At 44.1% G+C, this 11,711-nt stretch overlaps 2 protein-coding genes across 5 annotated transcripts in view; one reads left to right on the top strand and one right to left on the bottom strand.

The window, feature by feature from the left end:
- Positions 1–1,154: 1,154 nt before the first annotated feature.
- On the top strand, positions 1,155–10,826 carry LOC309348080 (testis expressed protein 56-like; the record flags this gene model as incomplete). Its single annotated transcript, XM_081873169.1, has 3 exons — positions 1,155–1,508; positions 6,237–6,420; positions 10,535–10,826. The coding sequence occupies exons 1-3, from the start codon at positions 1,244–1,246 to the stop codon at positions 10,824–10,826; spliced, it is 741 nt and encodes a 246-aa protein (XP_081729295.1). The 5' UTR covers positions 1,155–1,243.
- A 131-nt stretch (positions 10,827–10,957) lies between these two features.
- Positions 10,958–11,711, bottom strand: part of LOC309348056 (enoyl-CoA delta isomerase 2-like) — a 35,441-nt gene continuing 34,687 nt past the window's right edge. For all 4 annotated transcript variants that reach the window (XM_081873133.1, XM_081873132.1, XM_081873131.1 and 1 more), the window contains exon 10: positions 10,958–11,112. In XM_081873133.1, coding sequence (XP_081729259.1) covers positions 10,960–11,112 — 153 coding nt within the window. In that variant the 3' untranslated portion in view covers positions 10,958–10,959. The remainder of the gene's footprint in view (positions 11,113–11,711) is intronic.

Raw genomic sequence — 11,711 nt, 5'->3', positions numbered from 1 at the left:
AGAAAGATCACATTTAAAGTTTATGACCAAAGCTGTCCCAACACAGCCATGCTTCTAAAACAGGAGTAGGGGATCCATCTATTGGCAGATGCACACCATACATTTAAAGCATATTCACTGCACGTTTAAACCGCATGACTCACCACCCCAAATCCTGGGAACCGTAGTTCTCCATTTCGGAACTACAATTCCCAGCACCCTTAACAAATTATAGTTCTCAGGATTCTTTGGGATGTGCTTTAAATGTGTATTGAATGTTAAGGCATGGTTCTGCCACCGCTTAGAGATTTCCTTATAACCAACCATTATATAAATTTTGTTTAACAACAACTGTTCTGTCTAGCTAAAGCAAAATTTGGCTGGCAGCGATTATGGGGTGGGGGGAATGGTAGCTGGTTTTGACCTATAAATCCATAAACGGCTCAGGACCGCAATACCTCAAGGAGCGCCTCTTTCCATATGAACCTACCCGGTCCCTGAGTTCATCTTCTGAGGCCCTCCTTCATGTGTCTCCTCCTCGAGAGGTCCGGAGGGTGGCAACACGAGAACAGGCCTTCTCTGCAGTGGCCCCCCTTCTGTAGAATGCTCTCCCCAGGGAAGTTCATTTGGTACCTTCATTATACACCTTTAGGCACCAGGCAAAAACATTCCTTTTTAACCAGGCCTTTGGTTAATTTGATTGACATCCTATGCCCTTTTAAAATGTGAGGGGGTTTTTTTGGGGGGGGGGAGTGTTATAGGGTTGTTGTTGTTTTTATTTTGATTATGTATTTTGTGGTTATATACCGTATTTTTCCGTCTATAAGACGCCCCCAAGAAAACACCCCTCAGCACTACCTGTGTATAAGACAAGCCCCAATTTTAAACCTAATTTTTTGGTAAAAAAACAACAAGTCTTATACACGGAAAAATACGGTAGTTTTTATTTTATTCTGTGAACGGCCCTGAGACCTGTGGGTATAGGACGGTATATATATTTAATAATAATAATAATAATAATAATAATAATAATAATAATAATAATAGCTACATTGAGCATGTTCCTACAATATAGTTTCTTCCACCCAACTCCTCCCCGTCCTTCTGTTTGTGATGTCACATTGCTCTTGTGATGTCTGGAATTCATAGCAAGGGCTGGAAAAAGCCTCTGGCACAGAAAGAGAAACAAACATGTTTGCTGTGCTCCACTGGGTGGTAGCTACATTCCTAACAAACCTTTTTGAACAAGAAAAGAGGAATAAATATGCCTGTGAAGACCTCTCTTCCGAACTTGCCGCCACTCCCCACGAACCAGAAAGCAAGCAAGAGAATCTTCAGTTCAGGCACCAGGTGGGTGACAAGATCTAAGCTGAACTTGCCACCACTGGTCATTTATCAGAAATTAAGCAGCTGCGATAAGGAGGAAGAAATATGTCAGGTGTTCCAAAAGCTTTCCGCACTTTGTGGCAACTTGCAAGACCCTCTGAGAGAGCTTCTTCTTCGGTGTGCTTATGAAGACCAGGAAAAACGTACGTGCAGACTATATTTGGCATCACTGGAAATAAGAGTTGCTGGTCCTAATGTCTGCACGCCAGGCTGTTTTTAAGGGAAAAGGTTAAGGAGTGGGTTTAAAGAAGAGGAATATGAAAATATTTACTGAAATGAAAACTTGGAGATATATAACTGTCAGTATTACTAAAATGGGAACAGAGATTGACAGTGTTTAAATAGCCTTTGGACAGGAAAGGTACAGCTGTGCTGGTAGGAAGCTTAGAACTAAACAATATTTATTACCTAAATACGAGACCTTTAGGTTGAAGGGGATGCATGCCACAGGCAAATATTATCAAACCACATTTTCACATATTAATATAGCAATTATGTGGCTGGTTCAGAAAATGAACGCCTTGAGTCGCAATTTCTTAGCAGCTACAGCCTGAAACGGTGTGTCTGCTCTTTCACAAGGCAGAGGATAATGAAGGCCAGAAATGGCTTTAATAGTACTTTGCAGAAGATTAAAGAAGTGTCTGAAGTGGGATAAAGAAAGGATTGTATTTCAATAAAATTAATCCTCCCTAGATAAAGAAAACTTCGACACTGTCCATCTGGAAAAAATCAGTTCATTATTTTGGGAGACAGGCATGTTTAATTTGCTGGAGACTTTAAGAGGTAAAATACAGAAGGGGGGGGGGGATGAAAAGACATTGAAAATGAAATCTCACATATTCCTGGACAGAAAAACAAATAGCAAGAAGCATTCAAGCTGTGCAGCTTTGATTTAAACAATGTTCATGGTAGCTTGCCATTATAATTCCTTCCCCATTATGATATTTGTTAACTTAAAAGATATATTGCCTTCTCATCCCTCCCCAATATAAAATATGCACCACCTCTAAAAGTAGTATCACATCATTATAAGCATTTTGCTACCCTAAGACAATAGTCTTGTCTATTTTTGCTTCTACTCCTATATACACTTCCCTGGGAGTAAGTGCCACTGAAATCAATATTTTTGGGTAAATTTCCATAAGAGTCAACTGTAAGTCATTTTACCCAATAACAGTGCTAGATGCTTCTTTCACATTTATAATAGGTGCTCTTTAAATTTTAAAACAGTTTAAAAATACAAAACCATACACTTTAATGACAACTTACAATGAAACAGAATTTTACTGCAAAGCAGTGAACCTGCATAAACCTACTGCCACAGTTCAGTGCAGTTGTGCAATGAAAGACAAAAGAACCCCATGAATGAGGTGAAAAACAGTTTCATTTGAATTCATCATCTGCTTTGTGGGACACAAGGAAGGGTCAAATGCAGGCTATCAACTATAGCGTCCAAGTCGGTACAGATCCAATCAATTTTGCAAGCACAGTGCTGAGCAAATTGTTCACAGTGGGCAGTTGAGTAGTCTAAATCAGGCTTCCTCAACCTCGGCCCTTCAGATGTTTTGAGACTACAATTCCCATCATCCCTCACCACTGGTCCTGCTAGCTAGGGATCATGGGAGTTGTAGGCAAAAAACACCTGGAGGGCTGAGGTTGGGGAAGCCTAGTCTAAATTCTCCTAATGTGGGCCAGAGTGTAAAAGACCCCTGACCACTTGAAACAGCTCTGCTGGACAGCTCCTTGCTGATGCAATGGAGGCAGAGAAGAAGAAGAGTTTGGATTTGATATCCCACTTTATCACTACCTGAAGGAGTGTCAAAGCGGCTAACATTCTCCTTGCCCTTCCTCCCCCACAACAAACACTCTGTGAGGTGAGTGGGTCTGAGAGACTTCAAAGTGTGACTAGCCCAAGGTCACCCAGCAGCTGCATGTGGAGGAGCGGAGACACGAACCCGGTTCCCCAGATTATGGGTCTATCTCTCTTAACCACTACACCACGCTGGCTTTCATGCCCTACACTGCCATGGAATGGGTATTCAAAGAGACTCTGGCCTGTATTCGGCCGGACTCCTTCTAAGTTTTCCACCAACATCACTTTAGTTGCTGTCTCATGTGTTTCATTGTCATCAGTTCCCCACAGAACCAGGAAGCCTGGTTTGGCTCCACTTCATGAGAGGGGATGCTCAGGAGAGATAGTGTCCATAGCCACAATCAGGTATAGCCAAACTTGGCCCTCCAGATGTTTTAGAACTACACTTCCCATCATCCCTAACCACTGGTCCTGTTAGCTAGGGATGATGGGAGTTGTAGTCCCAAAACATCTGAAGGGCCGAGCTTGGCCATGCCTGGCCAGTCATTTCTCCATTCCAGAGATCCACTAGGGCTTCAACAGAATCACCTGCCAAGGCAACAGGAAACTCCCCATGAGCAATCAGGAAGCCATCTAGATCCCTCAGCCTCCTGGAGTGGATCATCTTAATCGGTCCCCCACCACTGCTCTGACCATGACAAAAGAACTATTGAAAGTTCCTCCACTTGTAAGACCACCACTATCCAAGCCAGTGAGGAAAACTAAGTCCAGAGTGTGCCCTGCCCTGCAGCATGGGTAGGGTCAAAAATTACTTGGGACAGACCCATGGTTGTCATGGCTGACATGAAATCCTGAGCCACTCCGACAAGGGAGCCCCAGCATGAATGTTAAAGTCCTCCAGCACTGACCTGTGGATAATTTGGGGGGGGGGGTTGCCAGGAGCTTGGTGCTCCTGAAGAGATATCTGATTATGGAACGGCTGGCTAGTGAACTGTTGCGGCTAATGACAAAGATGGTTGTGCCCGAGTATTTTGGAAGCTAGCCCTATATCCAGTCTGATCTGTAGGAAGGTAAGGATGTATGGAAGACCTTATTCTGCCTGCACTATCGTTGGGAGGCCACCTCTGTCGTTTGATAAATCTTGTAGGGGGACAATCTATGGGAGGCCAAAATGATCAAAATGAACTTCTGGCAAGAGGTACTTCTATTCAGTGTCTACATCCACTGCCGCCAGTCAGAAGATGGATGGAAGATGAGCTGCTGGACCAGAAGACCAGTTGCTTGGGCAACCTCCATGGATGAATTGTGCTAAGGCTTCTGAGATTGTAAAACCAAAGGAAGAGGAGGAAGACTCATGCTCATTGGGTCTGCACCCAACACAGCTTCTTATAAATTGGTGGCATGGCGGGGGGTGGGAAGATGTACAGAACTCTCTGGGACACCACACCAATATATGTGTCCATACCCTCCAACATTTCTCTGATGAAAATAGGGATGTCCTATTCATCATCAACAACAATAATAATAATAAATTTATTGATAACCTGCTCATCTGACTGGGTTGCCCCAGCCACTCATAATAAAACATTAAACATTTAAAAAAACCCTTCCTTATACAAGGCTGCTTTCAGATGTGTTCTAAAGTTATATCCTTAGCTCAGGGGTTGCATAACTCCATACCCTCCAATATTTCTCTGATGAAAATACGGACATCCTAAGGACAAGCAGGACATTCCGGGATCAAATTAGAAATCGGGACAGCTTCTGTAAATCTGGGTCTCTCCCTGGAAACTAGGGACATTTGGACAGTCTGTATGTCCTTCTTCTCCACTTCCTGATTCTGGAACTATCATAGAATCATAGAATTGGAAGAGACCACAAGGGCCATCGAGTCCAACCCCCTGCCAAGCAGGAAACACCATCAGAGCACTCCTGATATATGGTTGGCAAGCCTTTGCTTAAAGACCTCCAAAGAAGGAGACTCCACCACACTCCTTGGGAGCAAATTCCACTGTCGGACAGCTCTTACTGTCAGGAAGTTCTTCCTAATGTTTAGGTGGAATCTTCTTTCTTGTAGTTTGGAACCATTGCTCCGTGTCCGCTTCTCTGGAGCAGCAGAAAACAACCTTTCTCCCTCCTCTATGTGACATCCTTTTATATATTTGAACATGGCTATCATATCACCCCTTAACCTCCTCTTCTCCAGGCTAAACATGCCCAGTTCCCTTAGCCGTTCCTCATAAGGCATCGTTTCCAGGCCTTTGACCATTTTGGTTGCCCTCCTCTGGACACGTTCCAGTTTGTCAGTGTCCTTCTTGAACTGTGGTGCCCAGAACTGGACACAGTACTCCAGGTGAGGTCTGACCAGAGCAGAATACAGTGGCACTATTACTTCCCTTGATCTAGATGCTATACTCCTATTGATGCAGCCCAGAATTGCATTGGCTTTTTTAGCTGCCGCGTCACACTGTTGGCTCATGTCAATTTTGTGGTCAACCAAGACTCCTAGATCCTTTTCACATGTACTGCTCTCAAGCCAGGTGTCACCCATCTTGTATTTGTGCCTCTCATTTTTTTTGCCCCAGTGCAATACTTTACATTTCTCCCTGTTAAAATTCATCTTGTTTGTTTTGGCCCAGTTCTCTAATCTGTCAAGGTCGTTTTGAAGTGTGATCCTGTCCTCTGGGGTGTTAGCCACCCCTCCCAGTTTGGTGTCATCTGCAAATTTGATCAGGATGCCCTTGAGTCCATCATCCAAGTCATTGATAAAGATGTTGAATAAGACCGGGCCCAAGACTATGAGAAGAGCCTTGGCACGCTTTTGTTGCTGCATGTAGCAAACAGATCAACCTCTGGTATCTCCCAACACCATGTGATCTGCTGGAAGGTCTGGGGGTTCAGAGACCATTCTCCCTGATCAGATGAAGTTAGCTGCTGTTAAAGGTACAGCAGCAGAGCAGTAAAATAAAATAAAAAAATAAAAATGCAACAAACCCCATTCTAATACTGTATACTTAAAGCAATAAACAATTCTTGTTTTCCACCCCTCCCTATTCAGGTTACAAGGTCTCCTACTTTGACACGTTCGAAATAGCTAGCGACCTACTGCAAGGGGCATACTGTTCACCAGAGCCAGATCACATGCCCCTAACAAAAAGATTTCTTTCCAACAAGATTGCCAAGGAACATAAAGCCTTTGGAGTGTACAGACATGATGCTCCACTGGCAACCATAATTGCAAGGTAGGATATTATACAAAAGTATTTCTTTTTGAATGCATCTATTGTATAACTTCTTTTTTGTTTAGGGATACTTGTATCCTCTGCTTTCTTCTTCTTTTTTGAAATGTTTCCCACCCCAAATCTCTAATAATATAGGTGCACACTCAGTTTCTAGCTAGAAAGCCCATCACATTGCATAAACAGAAAGGTTTCGCTGCCACCAGATCTCCTGATGCGGAGACTGCAATGGAAAGGTGACCGTATCCCCACTGCCTGCTTCCCCCTTGGAATAGAACAATGAAGTTATTCCAGGATTATTTTGCTATATGGCCCCAGTTCATTCTCATTTTGCTTCTTCTCCAGTGACCAAAGGCTATGTCGATACAAGGTTTATAAACACATAACATCTATCAGTATACCAAGAGGTGTTTGTGGCTTTAACTGTCTGGAAGACATACGCAACAAGGCGATGGAGTTCCGATTTTTTAATGGTTGGGACATAAAGACAAGGAATTTCTCCAAGCATTTGCATGTCAGTAGGATTGCACCTGAAAATGAACACTGTTGCACTAATGCAATAGAGAGCACAAACGCTTTTAAAAAAAGACAAGACTGCTGATCAGCTATTTAGCAAGGAAAGAGTAAGGGAGTCAAATCTAGCCCCATTCCCTTCTTGACCAGCTTCTCTATCTGCAGCTTGATCTCCAGCTAGAAATAAGTAAGAAAAATAAGCTAGGGTTTGTGGTGGGTCGTGCCACAATCATAAACTAGGGTTTGTGGCAGATGGTGTCACATGCTCCAATGCCACCCCTGAAGGATAGTGGTTGCCCTGATCTGTTTTTCTCTCGACTTGTTGCCTCCGGCATATGTGTCACTGAGAGCAAGGGGGGTTGGATTCCCACTGCTGTATGGTGGTCTCCCTGGGAGGAGGAGGAGGAACAGCCAGCGGAATTCCAAATCTCTTGCACAACTTCAGCCTCTCTCTCCTCCTGCTCTACCAGGCAATTTAACAACTAGTAAAGGTAAAGGGTAAAGGGACCCCTGACCATTAGGTCCAGTCACGGATGACTCTGGGGTTGCAGCACTCATCTGGCTTTATTGGCCGAGGGAGCCGGCGTACAGCTTCTGGGTCATGTGGCCAGCATGACTAAGCCGCTTCTGGCGAACCAGAGCAGCGCACAGAAACACCGTTTACCTTCCCGACGGAGCAGTACCTCTTTATCTACTTGCACTTTGTGCTTTTGAACTGCTAGGTTGGCAGGAGCTCACCCTGTTGCGGAGATTCAAACTGCCAACCTTCTGATCGGCAAGCCCTAGGCTCTGTGGTTTAACCCAAAGCACCATTCAAGTCCCTTTAACAACTAGTAGCATTGTCCAAACAAGAGAGGGCTACCAGCCCTTGAGTGTGTCCTGAAACCAATGCGACTCATAAATCCAATTGAGCTGCTTATTCCAAGGAGCACATGCAATAGGAAAGGAGGAGAAATTGCATGCGTGCAGATCAAAAGGTATTGCACTAGGCAAAACATAACAAAACACACCTAACTCTCAATAGTCACCTCGGGCGCTGGCAGCTTCTGGCATCATTGCCAGTTGAGGGGCTCAAGAGGGACAACTGTTACGGGGACCCTATTGATATTTAAGGCCTCTTGTGCCCATTGAGTGACAGGTTGCTAAATCCAGCCAATCCGAGGATGGCCACGTATTTCAGGGAAGGAATCGTAACACCTTTGGGAAATTGAGAAATGGAGTTGTGGTCCAAGTGCTTCATCAGCAACCTTTCCCTCTGTGTGTGCTTTGGGATGTTGGCAGGAACAACATGACCTTTCTGCCTGGGCATGATGGAGGATGAGAGACAATGGGCAATCTTAAAGTGAGAGGAGGCAAGAGTTGCAGCTAAAGTCTGTGTGCAGTTGCAGCAAATAATTTCAGTACTGAGTCCACAGGCAAAAAAATGTCAGAGAGATGCTGCTTCATTGATACCACTATCTGATTTGTTCATTTAAGAGAGTGACAGAGACAGAGAGAACCACTTATTTATTTTGCTTCTTTTCACATTACAAACCAGTTCATTTTTTTGTCCCATATTGGTCTTGTTACTGGTTCTGCTCCTACTAGCACCTTAAAAAGGTAAAGGGTAAAGGGACCCCTGACCATTAGGTCTAGTCGTGGCCGACTCTGGGGTTGCAGTGCTCATCTCGCTTTATTGGCCGAGGGAGCCAGTGTACAGCTTCCGGGTCATGTGGCCAGCATGACTAAGTCGCTTCTGGCGAACCAGAGCAGCACACGGAAACGCTGTTTACCTTCCCGCCAGAGCAGTACCTATTTATCTACTTGTACTTTGTGCTTTCGAACTGCTAGGTTGGCAGGAGCAGGGACCGAGCAACGGGAGCTCAACCCGTCGCGGGGATTTGAACCGCCGACCTTCTGATTGGCAAGTCCTAGGCTCCGTGGTTTAACCCACAGCACCCCCCATGTCCCTTAAACTCACAGAAATTTGACAAAGCAGAGCCTTTCCAGTTATGAAAATATTTAGGAAAAGTTTCACCTGGTCGCTACACCAGAAAAAACTTTACTTGTTCACTTAACTTTATTTGTATATCAAGCTGCTGTAAAAGGCACATGAATAGGGTCAGTAGAAACTTGGCAATCTGCCACAATAATCCTTTCTTACAGAAAAAATGTGTTTTATCCATTGTTTTCACACCACCTTTCAAAGAATCAGGGGCTAATGCTATTAGAATATTTTCCTCTCCTTCCTCCCAACCAAGAAATCAGGAACTCAGCTTATTCTGGCTTGCTTCTAATATTTGGGTTATTTCTGTAATAGATGCTCTTGTTCCTGAAGGGAACTTACTGTCTCTTATGTCCTTCTGCTATAAATTTAGGATTTGGCCCAGTCACAGGGTATGAAAAACTTATACATTCAGCCACTGAAGGTACTTGTCTGGCAGATAGTAAAAATGCCTTTTGTTAAAACTCTGTGAAAATTTGAGACTCCAAAATATGAAAAGTTAAAACAAATGGCCAGGAAAAAATCAGGTCACATCTTTCTTATGCAATGTTCTCTCTGGAGCAGAACACCGTGTGCAATTTATACTTGTCAAAACACTGAAAGTTGTGGAACAAAATAATATCCCAACTACCACACTCTAGGGTATTTTTTTCTCGTTAAACAAAAAGAACAATTGGTCTCAACTGAAGTGTAGTTTTATGAGTGGGGCGCCGTATCCAATGGAATGGCTAACAGCACATGTGGCTCTAAGCATCTGTTCAAAGCCAAGGGGTAGGGGGAAGCCTGCTCCACTAAGAAATGTGGGTAAACTCCCATCAGCCCCAGGCAGAATGGCAAATGTCAGGGGTGATTGGAGCTGTAGTCCGGCAACATCTGGAGGACCACATGTTCTCCCATCCCAGTTCTAAGCCAATCCAATTGTGTCTTCCGCTTGTATCAGGGTTTCCCAAACTTGGGTCTCCAGCTGTTTGTGGACTACAACTCCCATCATCCCTAGCTAACAGGACCAGCGGTCTTGGACGATGGGAACTGTTGTCCAAAAACTGCTGGAGAAACGCCAACTTGCATTATTCTCTGTTGTGTCGTATGTAGTATGGCAGGTGTGGGAGCAGAAAAATGGTTTTGCTTATCCCTATGCTAGGTTTCCTCCCCACCCAACTGCAAAGTAAAAGCCAATCTTCATAATCTTGGCCCTAATATCTGCTGAGCAAGTTACAACTCCTGCAATGTACACCAGGAGTGTTTACCGAATGAAACTCTTCACCTAAACCTTTTCCCTCTTCCTCTTCTCCTCCGTCTCCCTCCCTCCCTCCCCCCCGCTTACACACACACATTTCCCATTGGCTTTATTGTTTAAAACACCCAAAGCCTTATTTTCCCAGCTTTACAGTGAGAGATGTTTCTATTTGCCCTGGAATTAAATTTAAAGACCAAAGATGGACACAAATGTCTGCTGCGGTTTGCAAAAGGACTGTATTAACCCACGACACTGAGCGAGTGTCACATAACATAGCAAAACGCACAGAACTGTTATAAGGTTCCAAAGTATTTGTAAGTAAATGTTTTAATTCAAATTTTCCGCTAACACAAATGCTACGTTCTCCCCCCGCTTCGCAATAGATGGACACCAAATAGCATGTCGGCCCACTATGACAGACAGTCAGTTATTCAAGAGCTTAAAAAGTTTGGGGACATTGAATCAGTGACCCCTTTCGGAAGACAAACAGTCATCGTCGTGTTCAAAGAAATCCGCTCCGCATGCAAAGCAGTGAGCGCTTTCCCACCCGAGTGCCCAGAGGGAGGAATACGATGTTTCTGGCACCACAAATTCATGTCCAAATACAAAAGACGGAAATTCCAAAAAATGAGAAGCTTGACAACGTTGGGAGCGAAGGTGCCACCTGCACGTTAAATGGATTACGCTCGTCCCTGTTAAGGCACAACGTGGATATGTATTCAAAGGATTCGTTGAATGAAATTTAGTCTTCTGGTAAGAGGAACGGAACTATTCTACAGACATTTCTTTCTGCACAGTTTGCAAGAGATCAGAGCTTGGACTTCTGAAAGAAGCTTATTATGGCATTCATGCACTCATCGGACAGCCATCTCCCTTTGAGACATTCACACTCTTGGGAGTTAACTTCATGGAGCTTCTCCTTTTCCATGCTTCGCATCAACTGCTTGGAGACTGCCAAACTCTGGAGAGAGAAATAAATACATAAAAATTCCATCGTTAAGCATGGAATGTGCAATTCCAAGTGACATTTCTATAAGGTGTAAAATCCCAAATCTAGCTGGTAATACAAATTTGGGGGTTGGGGGTTAGGATGGGTGCAGGGTACAATGGATTAGTGTGAAGGGGGCTCTTATATTTCTCTCTACCCAACAGCAGCTTTCCCTGAAAGAAGCTAGTGTATACAGTGGCACCTCGGGTTACATACGCTTCAGGTTACATTCGCTTCAGGTTACAGACTCCACTAACCCAGAAATATTACCTCGGGTTAAAAACTTTGCTTCAGGATGAGAACAGAAATCGTGCTCTGGCGGCGCGGGGGCAGCAGGAGACCCCATTAGCTAAAGTGGTGCTTTAGGTTAAGAACAGTTTCAGGTTAAGAACAGACCTCCGAAACGAATTAAGTTCTTAACCTGAGGTACCACTGTAAAAAGGGTTGATTGCTTCCCTCCCAGTGCCTCCAAGTTAAGGTCACCCAGCAAACCTGTGTTAGGATCACATCTTTGCTGAGGTTCTAACCTAAGGCTGCAGGCATAATGTAGCAAAAAGGTTGCACGTGAGAAT

Source organism: Podarcis erhardii (genome assembly GCF_964252035.2).
Source record: "Podarcis erhardii genome assembly, chromosome: 8".
Lineage (NCBI taxonomy): Eukaryota > Metazoa > Chordata > Lepidosauria > Squamata > Lacertidae > Podarcis > Podarcis erhardii.
Note: the sequence above shows the minus strand (reverse complement) of the source record. Positions and strands in the feature narration are given on the sequence as shown.